Source organism: Sinocyclocheilus rhinocerous, unplaced genomic scaffold (genome assembly GCF_001515625.1).
Source record: "Sinocyclocheilus rhinocerous isolate Xijiao unplaced genomic scaffold, SAMN03320098_v1.1 scaffold173, whole genome shotgun sequence".
Lineage (NCBI taxonomy): Eukaryota > Metazoa > Chordata > Actinopteri > Cypriniformes > Cyprinidae > Sinocyclocheilus > Sinocyclocheilus rhinocerous.
Genome location: NW_015645056.1, coordinates 638145 through 662960, shown reverse-complemented (window position 1 = coordinate 662960; position 24816 = coordinate 638145). Strand labels below are relative to the sequence as shown.

The following is a 24816-nucleotide window of genomic DNA, read 5'->3' as shown; positions in this document are numbered from 1 at the left end:
GGTTTGTCCCTATTTTACCCAGCACTGGGTTGTATTTAACCCAGCATTTTTTAGAGTGTGAGAATCAGCGTATGGTTTTGCAGATTTGGTGTGCTTCTGCTGTTTGAGTGCCAGCTTTCAGAAACTGTGTCACAAGGACAGATTCTGTGTGTAAACAGTTGAAAAAAAACCCGTAATAATCCGAGAGCGACTTCCAGCGGTCAGCAGAAAAACTGTCCTGAAGAAACGTTACACAGTATATATCCCCTGCAGGCACTCCAATAGTATTCCAGTTCACTAAATGAGTCAGGCTGCGTCTCATTATCTCGGTGACTGATTGCATTTTTTGGGCATTAGGGAATTTTCCAACTGCAACCGCACATAGGCTATGCATATGTAGGCTATGTTAGTGACCACTGGCGGTGTGTTGAGCCGGGTGTCTCCTCGAGTAGCTACCGTGGGGCCGGTTCTGCTTCAGTGTCCGTGATCACGTGATTGCCGCAGCCGAAGGAGAGCGGAGAGCGACTCGAGGAGAACGTCTCTTTCGCGCACCTTTATTTGACAGCATGCATTTCACAGAGAGTGGGACATTATTCTGAAGGCTGTGCGTTAACTGTGTGTCACGCATGAATATGCTGCGCTTTATTCTGGACTGTCTGCGGCCGGCACGAGCTCGCGCTGCAGCCGCTGCCAGGTACACAAACGCGCGCGCAGCCTTGTCTTTACGCATCTAAGTAGCTGCATGCCATAATGCGATTTAATCCTTCAGAAATCATCATCACCTTTCGCGTCGAGGTTATTCATGCACTGAAGCAATGCCGTAATATTTGCATGCGCTGTAGAGCTGTGATTCATCATCCTGACATCATCTGACACATGGGTTGCATAATTTCACTCTACACATTTCTGCAGCAATCTCGTGTTTGCATGCGCTTAAACTGAGAGAATCGTGCTGAAATCTCGCAGAAGTATTGGCATTTCGGTTTGCATCATTTTGAGATATAGCCTTTACGTGATAGATTTTCTTTTCGTTTTATGCTGTTTCAGGGACACGGAGCTTGAGGCTCAGGTCAACACTTCAGATGATAATGAAATCAAGGTACTGTGTTATTTTCTACGCTTGTTTATATGCACAGAAACTGAAAAACTGGCCGCACCAAGCGGCATAGTATTATAATTATTATTATTTTTTCAATCAAACCAAAACGCCGCGTTGCCTTTCGCTGCGTGTGAACATTGTGTATCGTAGTGATTTCCCCCAGTCCAGCCCACATTCCTTTTATTCTTGGAGTGAATATGTCATTTGTCGCAAGTTGTTTTGCTTTGTTGCATCGCGTTTTGTGTGACATGTCTTTATGTTTCTATACTTTTATTTTTCGTGATATGGTTTTGTCAAAACACGGTTTATGCGCGCGCACGCGTGTGTGTGTGTTGTGTTGGAGATCAGCAACATGTGTGATAGCATAGAGGTAGTAAAAGTAATTGCATGGTACCACGGGGCTAAAGGCACCTAGAAAATGAGCTTTTGTACGCCTCCCATAGTGCATGAATTGTTAAAAAAAATCATGAGGTAAGAGTGCAGTTTGCTCTTGACTCGGGGTAAAAAAATAAATAAATAAAATAATTTATCTAAAATATGTTTTGAGTACGATGTCAGTTAATATATATATGAAAAAAAACCCGACATGAATAAATTTTTAAAAGTAGGCCTACGAAAAAATGTATTTAGACAATTAAAGGTTCTGGAAGCGCGCAAAAGAAGAAAAAAAAACGACTTTATTCAACAATTCGTCTCCACCCTGGAGCCATTTTGGAGAATATACGCAAACAGCGTATGCTGTTCTGTGTCAGCTGCGTCACGCGGATACGATTTCTACATTTATTTACGCTTTGATTTGAACGAAAACAATGTATCCGCGTGCCACAGCTGACCAGAACAGCATACGCTGTTTGCGTATATTCTCCAAAATGGCACCAGGCACGCGGAGGAGATGAATTGTTGAATAAAGTCGTTATTTTTGTTTTCTTTTGCATACAAAAAGTATTCTCGTAGCTTCGTAAAATTACGGTTGAACCCCTGATGTCACATGGATTATTTTACCGATTTCTTTGCTACGTTTCTGGATGTTGATCGTGTTAATTACATTGCTGTCTATGGGAGGGTCAGAGAGCTCTCAGAATTCATCAAAAATATCTTAATAAAAATATCTTAATTTGTGTTCTTAAGATGAACGAAGGTGTTACGTGTTTGGAACGACATGAGGGTGAGTAATTAATGACAGAATTTTAATTTTTGGGTGAACTATCCCTTTAACATGGATGAAAACAAGGCTGTGAGGGACAGACTTACAGTCTTTACAATGACACACACTGTACTTCAGTCCCTCACAGCCTCGCTTTCATTCCTGTAAAAAATGTAATATGCTGCTATACTGACTAAGGTCTTTTAACCATTTGAACAGAACCTTGCTGTCAGCCATCTCTATTTATTGTCATGCCAATTATTCTAACAAGCTACTGAGTTCAGATGGGGATCTTCAGCCCCGACAACAAGAGTGCTTTTTGCCACAAATACCATACTCTTGCTGTTATTGAGGAACTCTTGATTTAATTACCTAGAACAAAACTGAAAATCATTAACAAGAAGTCTAAAAAATGTTATAATTGTACAGATTCTCATATAAATCAGCTATATAAATCTATAACATGTCTATTAGTACCCAACACTTTTTCAGCGGCGCTGGTTCTGAACTTTTTCCATTCATTTTTCCCATCGCAATTTTAGAAAAGTCTTTAAGCATTATAATCCATTAACCAACCCAACCAGCTACAAGGAGAATCACAAACTTTGATTTGAAGCAAAAAACGTGAATGAAAATCAGACAAAAAGACAAATGTATTTACATTGTAGAGCAATTCAAGTATTGTCAATTTATATTTACCACAGCTTATACTGACCTCAAACTTTTGAACGGTCGTGTATTTGTTAAAAATGATTTCTATTTTTAATAAATGCTGTTCTTTTAAACTTTTTATTCATCGAAAAATTCTGAAATCTCAGGTTCCCCAAAAATATTAAGCAGCAAAAACAGTTTGTGCATTTAAAACAGCAGAACACAGTCCACTTGTAATAAAATTGTGCCAAATTCAAATGGGTTGCACAACAACTCAGACTGGTTTGCTCAGCACTTTTTCAGCCAGGTCTGACGAGGAAACATATCAGCTCGTTTTGAGCAAGACTCTGGGTGCATCCAAGTTTTAGTTCAATTGGTAGCACTTTATTTTACTGTCCTGTTCCTCATGTACATGCTATGTACTTATAGTCTTTACAGTACTAACCCTACTCCATGTACTTACCTTATATCACCAGTACTTTCTTAGGTAATACACTGTAAGTACACGTACCCTAAAATAAAATGCAACTGTTAAATTTGATTTAAGTTTGCAAAGAGCTGCAAGGACATCAAGTTGACCACAAAAGCAGTCTTAAGTCGTTGGGGTATTTTTCTAGCAATAGCCAACAATACATTTTATGGGTCAAAATTATCCATTTTTCTTTTATGCCAAAAATCATTAGGATATTAAGTAAAGATCATGTTCCATGAAGATATTTTGTAAATTTCCTATCATAGATATATTAAAACTTAATTTTTGATGAGTAATATGCATTGCTAAGAACTTCATTTGGACAACTTTAAAGGTGATTTTCTCAATATTTTGATTTTTTTTCACCCTCAGATTCCAGATTTTCAAATAGATGTATCTCGGCCAAATATCGTCCTATCCTAACAAACCTTACATCAATGGAAAGCTTATTTAAGATCATGTATAAATTAAAAAATTCAACAAAAAAAAAATAATTGCTCCTTATGACTGGTTTTGTGGTCCAGGGTCACACATATGCTTATGAATGTATCCTCAGGGTCTGCAGGATGAGGTGCACATGGAACAGGAGACCCTTCAGACGGTCAAGGCCTTGCGCCGTAACACGCAGGAGACCGTGGAGATGCTGGAGGACAGGAAGACACAGCTGAAGGAAGAACTGAAGATCATCTATGACCTCCAGAAACAGGAGAGGGAAGTGGTAAGCAAGCTTAAGATACCAAAGATTTCTACAGAAGGAATTCTGCTGTTGTTCCAGGTTAATCAAAGGGTGATATATTACTATTGCCAGTGTCAAAGCCTTGGATTCGGTTGCCAGCTCTCTTTGTCTGATTAAATACAAGGCTGCGTTCTGAATCATCGGCAAAGTCATGCTGGCGGGACGGCCAGCCAAAAGAGCACTGCAGCAGTCTAGTCTTGAAATGCCAAGAAATTAGTTGACAGAGTTGCTCAGTCTGTGCCTTTTATGTTAATGTTTCCTAATGTTTGCTTAAGCTGTAACATTGACTGATAATTGATTGTACAAATTGATACACTTTTCTAAATGTGGTGGGTCTCTAATAGCTTACAAACAGCATTACAGCACTGCATTCAGCAGTGTTCACAGGTGAATAACTTAATCAATGCACTGTTCATATTATGCTAAAGTGCAGAATGTTACAGAAATGAGCTGAAAAGCTGAACAAGCCTAAACAATGAACTCGTATGGCGGAAGCTAAATAGTGTCAAGTTGGTTGCTCTGTTTGACCCAGTTTCTGTCTTTCCTTGATTAGTTTAGTTCCTCTGTGCCCTTATTTGGTCATGTTCCTGTTCTCGTCTAGTCTTCATTAGCTTACCTCACCTGTGTCTAGTTTATCACCCTCATTATCCTGTGTATATTCGTTGGCCTCTTGTTTTTCTCCTTTGTCCGAAATTGTTGTATGTTATCCTGTGTGTTAGACCCTCTTCATCGTGTGGGTTTTGTTGTTCTAATCTTCGTCGTGCCTTCATCTCCCTAACAGCAGTATTGTGACAAGAACTACACAAAGTTTTAATACCACAACATGGCCATAACATTATTTACAAAATAATTTGAAGTGGTGTTTAGGTATATTTGCACAGTCTCTTCAGAGGTGGCATGAGTGCATTTACACTCCAATTAGAATTGCATAATGCTTTTAAATCAATCAGTTTTAAATGGGAATTAATAGATTTGAATATGAAACTGCCAGTAGGTGGCAGCAAGTCTTGATGAGTGAGTCATTCATTCAACCGATTCTTTCAAACAGCGGATTTATTCAGAAACGAAGCAAGTGACTGGGTTTATACACGAGTCACAAAATCATCGGCTCATTTTATTTTCAATGAAGTAATAAAACACAGCTGTGTGTTGCTCGGACATACACAACAGTTATGCTGTGGCTTCGATTGAACTATTTTCTTGGCGAATTTGAGCAAAAACAGACAATATTGAGTTTAAAATGTAACACAATATTAACTTGTAATAAAATCAGTATCACATTTGCAACTGTGCAGATATTCAGGAAAAAGCACTCCTGCTCGTGTGATATTGCTAAACTGTATAATTTGATATAAATATAAAATAAAAATGGATCGAAGGACATTTTTACCTTCATATCTTGTATTTTAGGGGCATCAAACTGCATTCTAGTAGGCTTCATCACACAGTCAGTTGTTCTGCATCATGATCGTCATAAAGCATCTGCATGCCGTGTAAGATAATTGCCGGTTGAAAGAGCTTTGTGTCTTCAATGGTTTGTGTGGAAGCTGACACACATCCCCCATATTCCCTAAAAAGCCATTAGTCGGCATATCAATTACTCAGAACGGAAGTAGATGAGATCTGCAGTTGCTTGGTACTTGAAGCAGACGACAGCATTGATGGAGCCATAAAAGGAAGGAGATACTGGTTTTTGAACGGACTAACAACATTGTTGTATCTACTGTAGATGCAAAACTACAGTACAATCAGAGTGATTTTCACTTACATGGCAAGCTTATTGGATTCAGACTCATGCATCAGTTGTACCCACTTTGCTACCTGTCCACACTCTAAACGTTGTCTAAAAAAAAAAGCGAAAAAAGCCAAATAAGAATCGTAGTGTTTCAGATAAGACCAGATAATGGCCAAATTGGTGCAAACAGACAGTTAAAAGAGGCTCTCACTGCTTTGAATGTTGGTAAATCTTCTCAACAGAACACTGAATCCAAGATTCACCATGCGTGCCATACTTCTTTTATTTAATGGTTTAACTGTTTAATTTTGTTTATATTCGTGATGCATATCGCCTACTACTGGGCAGTTACGCAATCACTTTTAATCTTATCTTTTAAGATTTAATCTTTAATTCGTTTTTTTTTTAATTACTGTGAACAAGTACTACCATATTTGTTTGATGCTAAATATATAAATTTAAAAAAGAAAGACTGATTGAACTTATAACAATCTTGCAAAGGTAATAAAGCTGGATGTGTTAATTTCTTTTTTTATCTTTACCATATTTAACATAAATGGTTCATAGAGCATTATTTTCCGTTTTATAATTGGTATATAGTACAGTCATCTGTAAATATTTTTATTTTCTCAGGTTTTTTTCCATTGATTTTCTTGAAACCCCTAAGCCCCTAAAAAACATGTAGCCTACACAAGAAACTTTTTTGTGCCCTCGAGAAACTATTCACATGCATATGGGAATTTTTTGCATGCTTATGCATTACAATTTCTAGCTTTATATAACCTACTTCCTTTGTGCATCACTGCCATCTTACTATGAATAAAACAAGAGCATGGATGAACATGAATGAACATATCTATTTGCTCAAAATTTGGCTTTTCTTATGGTAGTACCTCTAATATCAAGGCCTAATGTCCAATTTAACACATCCTCTGTGGTGGCACACAAACCATGACACGAAATGGGCTGATGGCATAAAATTTGCCAAGTTCAAGGGTTTATAAAAAAGACAGGTACTGTAAAAAAAAGTGTTTAAAATTTGGCTTTTGTTAGGGCAGTATGCCATATTTCAAGGCCTTAGGTCTCTTTAATGCATACTTTGTGGAGGCCAAGAAAACACATCGCAAAATGGGCTGATGGCACAATATTTGGCTCAGTGTGCATTGTCCTAAATGCTAAGTTTTTCATGCACACATTTTTTTGCAAAGGTCCTTGAGGCTATGTAATACGGTGCTAAGAATATTGTGAGAGGAAACCCAAAATGCTTATAACCTGCAATTTTGCATAATGAAAAAGTGCACCTTGAATTCATTCAGTCGTATTTTGACTTACGAAATATGGGCAAGAGTCTGGAAACACAAATATTTCCCATACTCTGCTTTCTTTTTTCCATACTTTTCCAGACCTGGAAAATACTTAAATCAAATTCCATACCTTTCCGAACCCCGTAGGAACCCTGTGGGGTATATCTTACTCTGTGCACCAGAGCGAAAACAGCATATAGCCTAATATTTGGGCGATGCCGTCTGTGTGTGTGTTTGTGTGCAGCTGCATTCGCTGCAGGAGGAGCAGCAGGAGCTGGAGCAGACCGCGCAGCAGTATGATGTGGAGCTGTGTGCCGCGGCCGAAGATCTCCTGCAGCTCCAGCGGGAAGTGGCTTACGCTAAAGCACACGCAGAAAGCCTGCATCTACGGGTCACTCCGCTGCAGGACCTATTCGAGGAGATTATACAGGTCACAGTTCAGTCACCTTCCTCTTTTTCTCCTTGCATATTTTTGGGACCAGTTCACCCAAGATGTTTGGTAATATTTCTGATCTTGTGAGGAGGTGAATGCTTTAAATTAAAAGTGCAAACATTCCATTGGCTTCTAATTAGTAACTAGTTTTTATTTTATTATCCGATTAAAATAGGTGAAACCAATTTCAAAAAGGTTAAAAGTGGTTTTAGATGGCAAATATTGACTTTCCATAATTAATAAATGTACTAATTGATTAATTTGGTATACAGTTTAACAAATTTAATTTGATCTTTTTGGTTCGTTTTATAAAAAGTCTAGCTATACTACATCCCTGTGGATCCAAAATGAAAGCATAGTCTTTAGGAGTGGGAATCCGTGGAAATCCATAAAAACTTCATACAAATAAAAAATGTGCATGAAATGTCACAATACCAACATTTCAGTAGTCTATTTTTAATACCGGTAAAAAGGTCACAATTCTTGATGCCAATTTGGAGAGCAACAGCTAGTTTGCTATCGTAAGATGTTATTTAAAAAAAACATGTTTTTATTGTTACTTTCATGTAACATTCTTAGTCACGTGTGATAACCTCGGATTTATTTAATAAGGTAAGAAAGATAATAATTATATTACAATAACATAACTTTTACATCAGAGTGGTCACCAGCACCTGGTTTAGACCTCACTGACAAACAAAAGCTGTTGTATGTCAATCGTAAACATAATTACTGTAAAATATGGTAGCTGTGTGACCAGTGAAAGCTCGAACTCAAATTGTACAGAAACTGTTGCCATATGGGGGGAAAAAATCACAGTTTCCTATCTGGTCCCCCATCAGATATAATCAACCCAAAATGAGGGGAATTAAAAATAAATCACATCCATTCTTTCTCATTCCAGATGCTTCAAACCTTTACACTATATTTACCCAGGTACCCCCAAAAAATTAAGACTGAGACTCCTAAGTGGAACTTTCAGCGATCTTGATCATTACATGTGAACCTTAGTTTTAAGATCAATTGGGACACCTTTTTACCATTGAGATGACTGGGAAAGATGTCCCAATTATGCTGAATTAACCATATGCATAGCTTGTAATGTGCTCTAGAGGTCAGTTTTTTGTTACAAAATTTGCATTCCATGACATAAGAGGTGAAAAGAAGTAAAATAAAGTACAGAAATAGTGGATTTGCAATGCAAATATGTCAAGGTAATCACTCAGAGAAATATTAATGTTAAAAATGGTCAAGCAACTTCTGATTGCTTGACCCATCAAAAATACTGTCTCTATGTGCAATCTGCAAACTTGTTGACACTCTGTAAACATAATGTTGTGTTTTTTAATTTCCTTTTTTGACTAGGTTAAAAAGAAGCTGGCTGAGCTGGTTGCTGGCCTCATAACCGGTGAAAGTTCAGTTTCTGAGATGACAGAAGAAGCTCCTTGTGTCGGTTTGGACCAGGCGTTGGAAGAACACATGGATGATGTAGAAAGCGAGTGTAATCATGTCTACAGTGAGAAGATCAAGTCCAAATCGGAAAGAGAGGAAGTGAATGATGTCGAGCAAGAGAACACTGTAGAGGAGCTCGATAAAATGCAGTGTTCAATGGAGAACTTGGTATGAACATTAGCATTCATGTGAATGTGTCATTTGCTACTAGTTACTAGTTTGTTGATGTGCTACTGATTCCAGAAGAGCAGTGGCTCATCGTCTTTCACTGAGATCACACTGACAGAGGTCAAAGAGGAGGATGTTATGTTCAGATCAACCACTCCGCAGGTAGGACACACATGCACCGTGATACAGTATGACTGAGCATGTACCTGTAAGATGTGTTCAGTCATTTTTACGTACAGCTATTTAAATCACTTTTAACTCCTACAGAGTGCTTCAGTTCGGTTGATTGCCTAAAAATTGTATTGTATGTTTAGGTGCTGTATGTATTTTTTTTTATCGTAAAACACCAGTTATTTAGGAAACATGCTAAGTTCATATACTTGTTTCTCCAAAAAAAAAACAATGCTACTGCCAGTTATTCCACTTTTGAAATGTGTGTTCTGTGTCTAAATGTCTGTTTTTGTTTTGGTCTGTGTGACTCCGCCCACTGCCAGATTCCCAATAGTATTTCAACACCCCGGGTTGCCAGTTGCCGTAAAACACTGCATTTTGTAGCCATGGAAGTCAGCAAACGAACCGAGTCAGAGATCGCAGATTCCACCGAACCTAAAAAGCCTCAGTATCCATCTGAAACGCTCTTTGACCAGAGGAAACACGGATAATACAACTCATAAGTTTACAGTGTAAAGCTCATTGCCTAACATTGTCAGTCTCGTTCTTTGTTACATCTGGCAACCCGTGTGAGCGTCACACACTGGGCTTCGGACCTCATGACCACTGATGTGTTCCCATTGTTTCGTTATGCAGCGTTGAGTTTGCTGCTAAATCTGAACACTCAATAACTTATGTTTTCTCTCTTCAAACAGTCTGACTCTTCTGACATGGAGAAGGAGGACTTTGAGATTATTCATGCCAGTCAGACGACAAACAAACAGTTTGACTTCTTCCATCCAAACCCCTTCACTGATGGCGAGTGATTGTTATGGCATGATCGCGTTCATACTTTTTCATGTTACTCAACTTATTTTTCACTCATTTCCAGGTGATGTATTTGGAGAGGACCACTTTCCAAAGGTTGACGTAACAGGTTAGTAACGTTGTTTTAAACCTTACCTTATTTTGCCTGTAATGATGTATATACATTCTTGATACAAAGTATTTTCAAACTATAACTAAAACCGCATCAATGCACAACTTTAAAACTAACTTCCAATGCTACCAGCTACTAATTTAAGTACAGTTACAGAACTATAGTCACTATACATTAGGGTGAGAGCACTACACAATTTTTTAATAGAATAGGGTAACAATTTAACATTAGGGAGTTAGAACCGTTAAAACCTTGGGTTGTGAAATCCTGCCATTATTTCAACAGATTGCATGCTGTGTTTGTCCAATAAAAGATATTGCAGATATCCAAATAAAACCCAGGGTTAACCTGTGGTTTACAGTGTGAAACTATGAAACCTGAAGATTAGGGAATCATTTGAACAGTGTGAAACATGAAAAATAACCAGAATTATGTTAACCCATGGTTTAGAATGACAAAGCTGAACAATTTTTAGGGCCGGGTTCACTAACATATTTTTCCAACGCAAACCTTCTTTTAGCGTAAAAAATTACTGTCAGGATTTACAAAAGACTCTGTGAAACATTAGCAATGAAAATCCGTGGACAGGTATTTTTCAGAATAACCTTATTGCATATGCATTTGTAGGAGTTTCCCTTTTAGATGCAAACATTTATGGGAGGAGTTTTTTAACCGAATCATGCAATGCGATTTAATTTACGGTAGTCAGTTTACTGGTATTTGAGCCACTATTTAATGCTCTCCAAAAAACATGTCTTAACCCAATTTGCACCTGTGTTTTTAGTAATTACCTGATTATCATCAGCTCTGCTTGATTGCGACCTGGCTCTTGGTGGATTGCATTGGTCATTATGAATTTTGATCAGGCTGTATTTTTTAAATTGCACATTGTCAGTAGAGCAACCGCAAAACTTTCCACTCGCACGAGTGCTTTTATGGGATTGTGTTCTCACATTAATTTGCCTTGTTTAGTAAATCTGGGCCTAAATGTGAAAAGTCCAATTCTGCACAGGAATATCTGCATGAGAGCATGTTTGATTATTACCCAAGTTTGTCACACTAGACAGCTGCTTATCGAAAAATATGGCTTGTTACTGAACAGTTACACAGCTTTGAAAAAACCTTAGCTGCTGATAAATATGTATACGTTTGTAGCACAGAAATGCACAGAGGAAAAGAGCAAATCAATCCATAAGACAGTGACTAATATGGTGCTGTTTTCTCTCAGAGCAATTACCCAGGGACCCGTTTAAAGGCACAGACCCTTTTGCCTCGGACTCTCTCTTGGTTAACATGTCAGAAGAAAAGCATTGTCAGGATGACTTTATCCCTGCAGAGAACAATCTTCCAGAAACTGTGCACTACCCTCTCCAATCCGTCGTTAAAGACTACGGTACTTTTAACGCTCCCATCAACTTGCCACCAGATACTGATAGCACACAGTCCACTGGAAAGCGTGACAGCGGTGTGTCCATGTCCACTGAAAGCAGGAGTCTCAAATCTTGCAGCGATAATGGGTCTGAGCTTGGGACAAACACCACACAAGACCGAAATCATGATGCTGTGCAACCAGATCTATCCGTTGAAGCTGTTAGTCCTCAGTTCAATGACGAGTGTGTCCATGAATCAGACTCTAGTCACAGTTCTACAGTGTTTAATTCCTTCGATGCCGATTCCAATGTATTCGCTGAAGAGGAGGAGGAGGACAGGGTTGACGTTCAGGCTGGATCCGGTTTAATTAAAAGAGCTAACTCTCTGTGTGGTCTACAGAGCATTATCGCAGGGTCTTATACTGGGTTTCCTCTAAGTCCATGTGACCCTGATCCTCTCCCAGGCGATTTCCAGAAGACCTTTGAACATCATATTACCACTTCTGAACAAAATGCTGCGAATGACAAAGAACTCATAAAAACTGAGAGTTTATCTCCAGATGATAGTGCAGGTCCTCTGTGTGAACAGTTGCATGATATAAACAGTAGCTCTCCTTCCATTTCTCCTTCTCAACCTTCTGCTTTAGACGAATACGACTACAAATATGGAGATATGTTCTTCTTCACTGTAAGATTAGATCCCGGTAGCCCTGAACTACATAATCAAAGTCCAGTTTGTCCTGAACACAATGATGTAAAGAAAGATGAGTCCAATGGCCAAATGAATTGGAAGGACACCTCTTTGAGCCCTGAATTTAATGATGCAGATGAATTTGAATGCTCCAGTCCAAAGCCTGAAGACACAGAACAACGCAACCAGATCACTAACGACGAGAACGAAGTGGAGGTGGAAATCGCTAAACATGATGAAATATTAGTGCCTGATTCTGAAAAGGTGGTTGTAGATATCCCATGTCTTACATTTAATGATTCAAATGCTTGCCAAAGTGTGCTTGATTCAGAGTGGAATGACCAATTGACGGCAAATCCAGATGTAGCTGAACCTGTTCCTGATTCATCCATCCTGGACACAGAAAGCAATCCGCCAAATTCTACAGCTCAAGACGTCTTTTGTCTGTTTAGTAACACAGAAACATCAGCTACTGACCAGTTTTATGCCAATAAACAACTCAGCCCTGAATCTAGCAGTTCACCACACAAACCTTCTTCCTCTGAAGGCTTGGCCATGAGTAAACTTGAACTCCAGTATTTTGACCCATTTAGTCCCATACCTGCTGAGCCGGTCGAAGGCGTATCTGACTTAGAAGAAATGAACACTGTTAACTCGTTCTGTCATGAAGCTCCAAGACTAGATTCTGGTTACCATGAAGTTGGTACTCCTACTCCTTTTAGTCCAGAACCTGCTGACAAAACCAAATGTAGTATTGATTTTCAAGGCCCAGGTTTGGAAGCTAGGAAGCAGAGCAACTCTGAAATCCACGTCCCTGATCCATTTAGCCCCGAATCCATCGATACAGGGATATTTGACTCGGAAACGGAAAACTGTGAGTCTGGTTATATGATAAGTACATGCCAACTCTTAAGTCCTCAACCAGTTTACACAGATTTAAATAATCTGGAGGAGAAGCAGATGTCCTGTGACGTGCTAAGTGATCATCTCAGTGGATCCGAACATGATGATTGTTACCCCTTTGGTTCTTGCCCATCTAATGAAGAGAGTTATGCTTATAGTAGTGAAGAAAAACTCACTGAACCAATCCGAGAAAGATCTGATGCTTCGGGAGAATCCAAACCTTGCTCTATAGTGTCAAATGCTAGTGGTTCCTCTCAAGTATTTCACTGTGGTTCGGTGTGGGGAACCTCTGAAATGAGCTTTCCCGACTCTGAAGTGCTCGGCCCAATGAAAAACAACATTTTTGATTTTAATACAATGGATGTTGGCTCATTTGTGTCCAACGAAAGCCAAGAAGCTGAAGAGGCTCAACACGGTGCTGGAAAAGTGACGAAAAACGCCGACCTGGCTGAAATTGACTATTTCTGTTCTGAGCTCAGTAAAATGGTATCCTCAAGTTCGTCTGATTCTGTTCAGCAAAGTGTTGCTGAGATGTTATTCGGCTCTGATCCCAACGCCTCAAGCTTTTACCCCTGGGATTTTGAAAAGCCGCAACACAGTTATTAGTTTTCACACCCCATGTGCTTTAATCATTCTCATTAACTCACAGTTGCATTTTCATCTGACTTTCCATTGTTACATGGAGAAAAAAGAAACTAATTGTCTAAGTGTACACATTTGTAAATGTCAAAGAGTGTCTAAACGTAATGCGATTCACTTTTGTCTATAATTTAGAATGCCTGGAATTTTGAGTTTTAATAGACTAATAAATCACGTGCGTGCACTCTGTGTGTGATTTGGTGATATAGCCTACTTGATAATGTCCGATCGCACATCATTACAACAACACTTACCATATTATCGCAGACGATGCTGTATTGCACACCCCAGACTCGACTTGAGTGGAAAATTAATCATCCGCGGTTGTGTGCGCACTTGTTTGCACGTGAGCATGACAGAGTCTAACTTGCAGACGGCAGACCACTGATTCGTCAAACCTGCTTTCCTGCAGTCCGTGTTCTTCTGACTATTTTGTAGCATGAGTTCAGCAGTCATTGCATGCTAAGAATATGGAACAACAAAGTACTCAATGTGACTACTTTAGTTGACATATGATTGCTGTTGAATGTAGAGACCAAAACGTTTGTATTCTACTTTGTAGTGAGTGTTCCGTGCAGGGTTGCCAGGTTTTCTCAAGAAAACCCGCTCAATCGCTACTCAAAACTAACGGATCCCCGGTTAAAAATCGCGTTCCAGGGGATAAATATCATGTTATTATCATGGAGTTGCTTCAACCCGCGGACATGAAAAACAACCTGCGGTAACAGTGTTAAAGTATCCCAATTCCGCGGGAAAACAGCGGACTTGGCAACACTGGTTCCGTGTCGGCATGTGTTTTTTGTTTTGGTCTGTGTGACTCCGCCCTTTACCAATTTACCCAATAGTATTTCGACACCCCGGGTTGCCAGTGTATGGAAAACAGCATATTACATCCATGGAAGATTCACGAAGTGAGTCAAAGATTGCAGATTCTACCTGACTTTAAAAAGCCTTGGCATCCATCTGAAACGCTCTATGACCAGAGGAATATTAAAATGCAGGTAGGCTAAAACAACTAACCAAATTACAGTGTAAGGCTCATCGCCTTCCGCTGTCAGTTGCACTGGATTCTGTTGCGTGTCCTCATATTCGGCTCTGATCCCAACGCCTCAAGCTTTTACCCCTGGGATTTTGAAAAGCCGCAACACAGTTATTAGTTTTCACACCCCATGTGCTTTAATCATTCTCATTAACTCACAGTTGCATTTTCATCTGACTTTCCAATGTTACATGGAGAAAAAAGAAACTAATTGTCTAAGTGTACACATTTGTAAATGTCAAAGAGTGTGCGCCTTCCGCTGTCAGTTGCACTGGATTCTGTTGCGTGTCCTCAATCTGGCAACCCGCGTGAGTCTCCAGTCTGAGGAAGAGAGGGCGGAAAAACGACTCTTCAATATTTTGAATTTGGACTGCAGTACCCATTTCCACCACTAGCTGTCACTGAACTTTTAACTACTTGATTTTTTTCTCAATTCTGAATATGGAGTTGGATTTACATTACAGGTAGTAATGTTGTTCTCAAGTATTTCACTGTGGTTCGGTGTGGGGAACCTCTGAAATGAGCTTTCCCGACTCTGAAGTGCTCGGCCCAATGAAAAACAACATTTTTGATTTTAATACAATGGATGTTGGCTCATTTGTGTCCAACGAAAGCCAAGAAGCTGAAGAGGCTCAACACGGTGCTGGAAAAGTGACGAAAAACGCCGACCTGGCTGAAATTGACTATTTCTGTTCTGAGCTCAGTAAAATGGTATCCTCAAGTTCGTCTGATTCTGTTCAGCAAAGTGTTGCTGAGATGTTATTCGGCTCTGATCCCAACGCCTCAAGCTTTTACCCCTGGGATTTTGAAAAGCCGCAACACAGTTATTAGTTTTCACACCCCATGTGCTTTAATCATTCTCATTAACTCACAGTTGCATTTTCATCTGACTTTCCAATGTTACATGGAGAAAAAAGAAACTAATTGTCTAAGTGTACACATTTGTAAATGTCAAAGAGTGTGTAAACGTAATGCGATTCACTTTTGTAGCTGCATTTCTAATTGTTGTAGTCTTTCCATTATTTTATTTATTTATTTATTTTCAAATGCCAATAATAACCAAATACTAACTGCTGATATGTAGCATAATAAATATGTAACATTTTAAACTTCCTCTGCTGGAGTTACGTCCATTCAACATGAATGCTGAGATTATTTTCACTAAATGCATTTGGAAGAAATATTATTCAAATGCAGTGCATGTATCGTATATGTGTGTACAGATAGCAAGTGACATTTATCAACAAATTAATTTTTAGTAAATGGACACTAGATGTGGAACAAAACAAGTTATTTATTTTTTTATTTATTATTTGTCTTAGATGTAGTATTTTATTTACTTTATGTGAAAATTTTACTGAGATATTTGTTTGTTGTGCTCAAGCAACTGCACCTTAAGATGATTTCCCCGAAAACAGATGAAGAAACATTGCTGCATGATTAACATTTAAAACCACTTATGACTATTAAAAATGCTTACCGTATTACTAACCTTCAAACAGATCAATAAAAAAATGCAGTTTCATTAAATGTTATGCATAAGGCAGAGGCCATAATTTTGCCATTTACAGTGTGAGAGCTTACCATGACTAATAAATGAGCTAACTCTAATCTGAAAAGGTCACTCTCAGTCATACAACATTTGATTAAAACAACAACTACAGTAAGACTGCACAATATGCACTTCAGTAGTATAAAGGACCTTACTATGTACATTAAAGCTAGGGTAGGCAGTTCATGCTCTACTGGTGTCATCTAGCATAACCACAAAAATAAAGCATGTTTTCAAACAAACTTTGCAAAAACACTGTTTACCATTGATTTACCCTGTTGTCTGTGACAGTGCATTTTGACAAGTGCATTTGAATGTCTCTCATCTGAGACAACATTATCAGTTCTTGGAGTCTCTACTACCAAACTGTTGAGTTGAATCAGGTGTGTTTGATTAGAGGACATACAAAATGAGTACTTCAGTTCCAGGATTGGAGTCACTGCTACAGAAAACAAAGCAGGTATAGAAGAGGGATCGATGGCTGTATATGTCAATACTGTTTAAAACATGTTGCATTGCTACTGAATTAAATGCAGTGGTGTATAAAGTACCTGGAAGCCATACTCAAGTAAAAGTACAGATATCCTACCAGACAATGACTTTGGTAGAAGTTGAAGTCACCGTTTAGAATAAGTCTGAGGAAGAGAGGGCGGAAAAACGACTCTTCAATATTTTGAATTTGGACTGCAGTACCCATTTCCACCACTAGCTGTCACTGAACTTTTAACTACTTGATTTTTTTCTCAAATCTGAATATGGAGTTGGATTTACATTACAGGTAGTAATGTTGTAAATAATGTTCAAATTGTTGCACAGACTGATCGTTTCACTTCATAAGACCTCAATATATATAGTCAGGAGCCACAGATATTTTGTGTTGCCTGTATATGCTGTTTTTGACTCTCAAAGTGACGGTAACCGTTGATGAATCACCAAGGATCACAGTTTCAGCTAAAACTCTTCTTTACTGTTCTACTGACGAAGAAGAAAAATCACCTACAACTCGAATGACCTGAGGGTGAGTACATTATCAGGAATTTTTCATTTTTGGCTGAACTTTTCCTTTCAAGGATATGATGGCAAAATAATTTTTATACACTTGCGAAGGCCACTTGCAAAAACAAGCTTAAAGAAAATCAGAAATGTGCAATAACATAGTTTTATTAGTAGTAGTTTACAGTGTCATGGTGTATAGTATACAGTAACTTTATCAGCACCGGAGGACTCTTATGTTCAGTAGATCCAGCCGTTCTATGGTTTATACATGCCATGGAAGGTGACTGGAGACATGATGTCAACTTCTGCTCTTGCAATCTCAGACAGGTCCTTAGCATTCAAGATCAGGCAAAATGTAGGTCTCTGGGCTCCAGGCGACACCACAATCGTCATTATGACACCTGTTAAGCAGTGAAGCATTGAAAAAAATTAGACATTTATACTCACTATAAGTAACTTTGCAACTACTAACATCAACTAACACTTATTAGAGTATTAGTAGACTGGTAGGGTTAGGGTCAGGTGACATGTTCTTGCAAAGTTACTTACAGTCAGTAGCATGTGTGTTATGGAACATCAAAACAAAGTGTCACTCAAAACACAAGCTAGACAACACATAATATCTCTGAATGTGGCTAATGTCACGCACCATCATCCTCATCCACTCCATCGGGGTTCTGCACAAACAGCGGCTCTGAAGGGTACGAGTCCGGCTCCTGCCAAACCCAGGTCTCCTTAGTCCTCACATTCAGCTTGCAAATCTACGAATCATCAAAGACAGCTTAAAAAATGCATTCTTCAACACTTGTTATGAAATACTGACCAGCTGCCTTGATTATTCATACCCTGTCAGGGATAAAGTGGTTGAGGCCCAGCGCATAGGCGTATGTGTAATTCTTTCCGTTGTTCATTTTGTAGTTGATCTGAGGAAACTCGAAAGCTTCGAGATTGAAAACGTACGACAAAACATCACCGTAAGTTTTAACGCCCAGCTTCATTTGAGCTGCATTTTAAACCAAAGGGAATAAAGGATATATATCAAGTTTGTCGTACCTTGTCGTGGACCAGAGAAAAGCACCTCAGGCTCAAGCCAAATGGTCCCATCAGCCCGCATTGTGGCCGTGGCGGTGGTGTACGGCAGAGACACCAGATTCTTGCCCTGCTCCTCCTGTGAGAAATCAGGGTTAAAGATCGATCTTGAAGCATCAGGATTTTCCTTACATACACATATAGCAAAACATATTTTTTCAAATATATGTTAAAATAACATAATACATTTAAATTAACTGTCAAAAATGTTTCAAAATATACTGTATTTTCATAAACTGATTTTCTACCAATATCTTTTTTGGCCATTTCTTTGCATAATATAAGTGGACCACAAAACCAGTCTTAAGTGTCAATTTTTCGAAATTGAGATTTATACATAATCTGAAAGCTGAATAAATAAGCTTTCCATTGATGTATGGTTTGTTAGGATCGGACAATATTTGTCTGAGATACAACTATTTGAAAATCTGGAATCTGAGAGTGCAAAAAAATCAAAATATTGAGAAAATCATCTTTAAAGTTGTTCAAATGAAGTTCTTAGCAATGCATATTACTAATCAAACATTAAGTTTTGATATATTTACAGTAGGAAATTTACAAAATATCTTCATGGAACATGATCTTTACTTAATATCCTAATGATTTTTGGCATAAAAGAAAAATCTATAATTTTGACCCATACAATGTATTTTTGGCTATTGCTGCAAATATACCCCAGCGACTTAAGACTGCTTTTGTGCTGCAGGGTCACATATTTTAAAAAGCATTTTAAATGCATTTATGTTTTTAACACATGTGAACATAGAACACATTTAAATAAAGACATTTAATAAAAATCAGCAAGGAACATACTATACATTTTTTTTTTTAAATATATATTAAAAATGAAACATTATTAAATCATTAGAATTCTCTAGTAGGCTCTTTTGCATTTAGACTAAGTGGAGGCTACTGTACGACTGGAAATGTATTTTCTTTTCCCCGAAATACATTTTGAAATATATTTTACTAAATATATTTTCAAATTTTAAAAAAATATATTTTTTTGAGCCTGACTGTTTTCATTATATATTTAGCATTAAATGTATTTTGGCCAGAAAAAAAAAACATATTTTGCAGTATAGGTCAAATATAAATCTTAAGCATTTATTAATTTTTCTACCCTGTAGGGATCCAGAGGAAGCACGTATCGCCTGACTTCTGGCTGAGGGGCAATCATGGCATTTCTTTTCACCTCTTCCCAGTTTGCTCGGAGGTTTGCCAGCCACAGGTAGTTGTAGACAAATTCAAAGCTGAAAAAAATGACCTTATTATAAAAATGATATCACCTGAAACCAGTTGTTAAATGTAAATGATTACAATGGTGATAAATAATAATATATGCACAACTTAACCCATGCTTATTAAATATTCCTGATAAAAGTCATCAGAAATTACAGTTGCAAATTGGTTTGACGGTTTGAAATATCAGTTTTAGAATCATTCTGATAGTTCACTGACTTCTAATAAGGCTCTGATATGAATAAATAATATATATATATAAAAATAAACTAAACAATTACATTTGCAGAAAGCACATACTTTGTGCTCCAACTTGAGCCTAAAATGCCAAATAATAAGCCTTACTAGGGATAGATCCATTTCCGAAAGCATAAACTTAAAATCACATTTGATAAGTTGTAACTACTGTATACAGATCACAGTTAAATCTAGTAAGCAAATTCTAATTTTTTTTTTTAAACATTCTCACATTCTCATATGTATTGTTTATGTTTTTGTGAAGTCATAATTTTGCTATAACACTGTTTTGATCGGTTTGCTATTTGCAATAGTTACTATTTTTCATAGTGTGAACTGTATTAAAACTATATTCAGCTTGAACACAAACATCATTATAATTATTAATAATAATAGTAGTAGATGCAATGCACAACAGCTACAAAATAAACCAAGCCACAAGTGAGATTTCACCTGAGCTACGAAACATGCCTGGTTTGAATTTCAGAAATCGGCTCACCGTATACGCTATCCACTGTATGTAGTTGCTTTAATCATTGTGTCGTACAGTACTTACCCTTTCCAGGCACACAGGTCAACAACAATGAAGCCCGAGTCCTCGTAGCAGTTGATGTGATGGAAAAGACCCATCGCAGCGGTTCTGAATTTATAGTCGATGTATTCTCCTGGATGCTTCCTCGCAATGTGTATCCAAGTCTGTAGAAATGAACACAACATACATCTAAGGTGCAAAAGCCGCATACGGCATTGACTGTTCTACTCATGAAACATTAGCATCATCGGTGTAGAGTAACTCATCATGTATTATCAAGAGATGGATGAAGAAACAGGAACATACGCCTTTCTCCTCGTCGGATTCAAAGCAGTCCATATAGTTGGATCCTCGGATACTCCAGGCGCTCAGGAACTTCAGCAGGTGGATTTTAACAGGCGTCTCAACAAAGACAAAGTAGTTTTCTGTCATCCCAAAACTAGGAAGGGAAAGACATGAGAGGAAAAGGTTTATCGACTGTTGATCTGGCTCCAAATGTTGCACACACTGCATTTAAGCAATAAAACACACCTTTCATCAACAAGAAGGTAATATTGTTTAAACACAATATTTACAAAATGCTTTCTCCGCTAATGGAAAAAGTTCCAAATGAAACGAAATAAACACTGCATATGAGCAACAGACATTAGTGTGTAATATTGCAGGTTTATTTTGTGACAACGAGCAGCTGACTACACATTATCACTTACTTATATGAGCTATACAATAAAGTTTCTTTATTCTTTATATTGTTATTATTATTATTAACAAAGTAAAACCATAAAATAACCTTTGATAAGTTGTAATTACTGCATACTCACAGTTTGTGAAAATGATGTTTTGTTTAATACAGTTAGAAATGTTAAAAATCAATACTCATACAGTATGTTCTCATACTTATTGTTTTATTATTATTTTTTTTTAAACTCATAATTTTGTTATAATACTGTTTTGATCTGTTTGCTATTCACAAAAGTTACTATTTACTATTTTTCAAAGTGTGATTTTGGGTGAATTTTATGAAAACTAGGTACAGTTTCACCATAAACTAAATTATAATGATTAGTTACAATATTACACTGTAAAAATGATTTTTCGAAATTGTAAATAAAACAAAGGTATTGGAGTGTGTTTTACAAGAAAATACTATTTAGTTTTCTTCTACTTCATAATTTCACATGTAATTCATTAATTAGTTATTACTTGCTACTTCTTTGTGATTAATTGTGAAATTTACCAGCAATTTCTAAGTGAAAACCGTTTATTTATTTATTTATTTTCTTCAGCGCTAAACTGCAGAAATTATAATAATAATCAGATGGCGCTAAACAGCAGAAATGCAGCCGTTACCCCGGAAACCATGTAAACAAAGCGCTACTGCGCTACTTTGTTTCTGAAACATATTTAAATGATTTAAACAGCCATTCAGATTTGTGTATTTGCTATGATGTTCATCACAGCGCCAAATACTTAAATATTTAGACTTAATAGGCTATTTATTTTCAAACGTTTTTACATTATAATCTGGACTACAACATGCCCTAGATATTGTTTGCAAGTGTTTTGAAACACGTTGTTAAATCAAAAGTTCCAACTGTGTTATTAAATGAGCTAACATGAACTAAGAGTTGTATTTTTTTTTTACAAAGATTAATAACATCTGTAGCAAATGTAGCTATTGCTCATTGTGAATGTTAATGCTAATTAGTTCACTAAGGTTAACTAATGAGGTCTTATTGTAAAGTGATACCTATTGCACTTTAATCTGTGTATTATTTTTTTTTGCTTTATACGTTTTTTTTTCTGTATTGCTTTATTGTATTTAAATGTTCAGTTATTTTTGTTATAAGAAAAAAGTTATTAAACCTGTTATACTGTATTATGAGAACACTTTTTTGGAACAAAATTCCAATATCGTGATAATACCGTACACGTGATAAAAGCATTAGCAATTAATCGCAACATGAAAATTTGATACCGGCATATCCCTAGTGTAGTGTATGGAAGCCAGAATGATGTAAAAAATAAAAAATACAAAAATATATTGTCCTCGTTTGAGTAAATTATGTTTTAGACACTATATTTTCAACATTTCTCTGCCAATAGAGATAGTTCCAAATGCAGCATAAATAAATACATAGATACATGCATGCATAGTTACCTGTGCACATAGGATGGCTTAAACCTTTCTGCACTTGGGAACTGCACAACTACCTTGGATTTCTCAATGGGGTCTGATTTGTCTGAAAGAGTTTGTTACCATTTAACCAAACGCATTAGTTATCATTTAACCAGCATTCATTAAACATTGCTCAGTGACTGAAAGACCACTTACCTTTCTGTTTAGGTGGGATTCGGATGATATTGTAGGCCAGCGAGGCTCCCTTCCCCATGCAGTTTCCGATGTTGTAGACCGTACCGTCTTTCTCGATGTGCGGATGAGCCGTTACTCCATTTATGTTCACATAGTCACACATGTCAACCTTTTGAAATGATTAGGCAATATTTCTTAAAATGCTGGAAAGATCGACACAATATTTAAAGGGGTCATATGATGCGATTTCAATCTTTTCTTTCTCTTTGGAGTGTTACAAGCTCTTGGTGCATAAAGAAGATCTGTAAAGTTGCAAAGACTAAAGTCTCAAATCCAAAGAGATATTCTTTATAAAAGTTAAGAGTTAACCACGCCGTCCCTTTCATTAAACCAAATACACAAAATAATGTTCTTTTTAGCAACATCATATGACCCCTTTAAATCAAAGCACAGTAAGTCTTTGTCTTACCTTTTTCAAGGTTTCCAAGGTTTCCACATTGACTTTAGTGATAAAATTAGTCTCTGTGACGGCATAAAAATCCTCTCCAATAGGGTAAACATTTACCAGGCAGTTGTCTGTCACCTCAACGCCTTTGAAATACGTAAAGAACCTGCCAAAAGTGACAAAATGTGAAAATGCTGATGCACCAAAGCATTATGCCCTGCATGCTGAATTACAGCAATTAATAATCAAACCTGGAGAAGATGTTCTTGCAGGGATCTGGATAAGCACAGGTTCCAAACTCAGTAATTACAACACGTTTCTCTGTCATAGCACGAACGTAAGCATCTGTTTTGACAAACCTGTGAGAAAAAATGCCAAGGATAACAGGGTTATTAATTAAACTTAAAACTGAAACGAAAACTATAACAATAAAAAAATAAATGCTAATTAATTTCAGCTAGTTGCCAAAGCAACATATTCATTTTAATTGAGTTTAAGTTGATATACTAAATTAACTAAAATTAAAATTAAATTAATTAAAACCATAAAATAAAATAAAACCTACAAAAAATAAAACTTGTGAATAAAACTAAAAAATATATATAAATAAAAATATAAAATAAAAATATAAAAATAAATACACAACAAATTAACTAAAACTCTTACTAAAATTAAAAGGAAAAATAAACAAAAACGGATTCAAAATATTAATAAAAACTTTAAAAAAAAAATTAATACGTTTTATATTAATACGTTTTATATTCGTTTCTTTTAAAGAGTTAACTGGAGTAGGAAACGGCACACTAACGTAAATATTATTTGATTATTAAACAACTAAAATTGAAATGAAAAACAACAAAAAAATAAAAACAGATTCAAAATATTTATAAAAACTATAATAGTATTTTGATACCAAAATAACACTGATGAGTTTTATATTATTTTCTTTTAAAGATTTAACTGGAGCAGGAAACAACACAGTAACGTGAAGATTATTTGACGTACTTGCGGAAATACGTGACCTGTCCATTGCTGAAATCAAACTTGTGCATGAGGGCCTGGCCATCGAAAAGATGGTAGAAGGGCTCCGATCCGACCTCAAACAAACCGGGGCCCAGTCGGAGCAGACTGCCTTTAATAAACGAGGGGATGCGGCCTACAAACAACGCACATTACGCTCAAGTGTTTTTGTGTCGTCTTGATTAACCATACACAGGAAATGATGATATATTGACCATGTGAGGTTAAATGCAATTCAAGCTGTTTCCAGACTCTGATCCCGAAATGTATAAATGTGACCCTGGAGCACAAAAGCAGTGTTAAGTCGCTGGGGTATATTTGTAGCAATAGGCAAAAATACATGGTATGGGTCAAATTTATCGATTTTTCTTTTATGCCAAAAATCATTAGGATATTAAGTAAAGATCATGTTCCATGAAGATATTTTGTAAATTTCCTACTGTAAATATATTAAAACTTAATTTTTGATTAGTAATATGCATTG

At 37.0% G+C, this 24816-nt stretch overlaps 2 protein-coding genes across 4 annotated transcripts in view; one reads left to right on the top strand and one right to left on the bottom strand.

Annotated features, from left to right (window-relative positions):
• Positions 1–452: 452 nt before the first annotated feature.
• Positions 453–13964, top strand: LOC107705131 (uncharacterized). Of its 2 annotated transcripts, none has more exons than XM_016508284.1 (9): positions 453–673; positions 1027–1078; positions 3902–4063; positions 7365–7550; positions 8919–9173; positions 9249–9335; positions 10040–10142; positions 10216–10260; positions 11492–13964. In XM_016508284.1, the coding sequence occupies exons 1-9, from the start codon at positions 606–608 to the stop codon at positions 13831–13833; spliced, it is 3300 nt and encodes a 1099-aa protein (XP_016363770.1). In that variant the 5' UTR covers positions 453–605; the 3' UTR covers positions 13834–13964. The 2 variants fall into 2 exon arrangements, with proteins under 2 accessions (XP_016363770.1, XP_016363769.1); XM_016508283.1 differs by having other exon boundaries at positions 7365–7556.
• A 3636-nt stretch (positions 13965–17600) lies between these two features.
• The window catches only part of rpe65a (retinoid isomerohydrolase RPE65 a), an 8894-nt gene continuing 1678 nt past the window's right edge, over positions 17601–24816 (bottom strand). The window contains exons 3-14 of one of the 2 annotated variants that reach the window (XM_016508286.1): positions 24318–24468; positions 23564–23671; positions 23337–23478; positions 22889–23036; positions 22715–22796; positions 20860–20992; positions 20578–20717; positions 19666–19795; positions 18507–18621; positions 18299–18393; positions 18103–18214; positions 17601–17854 (exon numbers count right to left, since the gene is read on the bottom strand). In XM_016508286.1, coding sequence (XP_016363772.1) covers positions 17709–17854; positions 18103–18214; positions 18299–18393; positions 18507–18621; positions 19666–19795; positions 20578–20717; positions 20860–20992; positions 22715–22796; positions 22889–23036; positions 23337–23478; positions 23564–23671; positions 24318–24468 — 1502 coding nt within the window. In that variant the 3' untranslated portion in view covers positions 17601–17708. The remainder of the gene's footprint in view (positions 17855–18102; positions 18215–18298; positions 18394–18506; positions 18622–19665; positions 19796–20577; positions 20718–20859; positions 20993–22714; positions 22797–22888; positions 23037–23336; positions 23479–23563; positions 23672–24317; positions 24469–24816) is intronic. The other variant, XM_016508287.1, reaches the window with a different exon arrangement.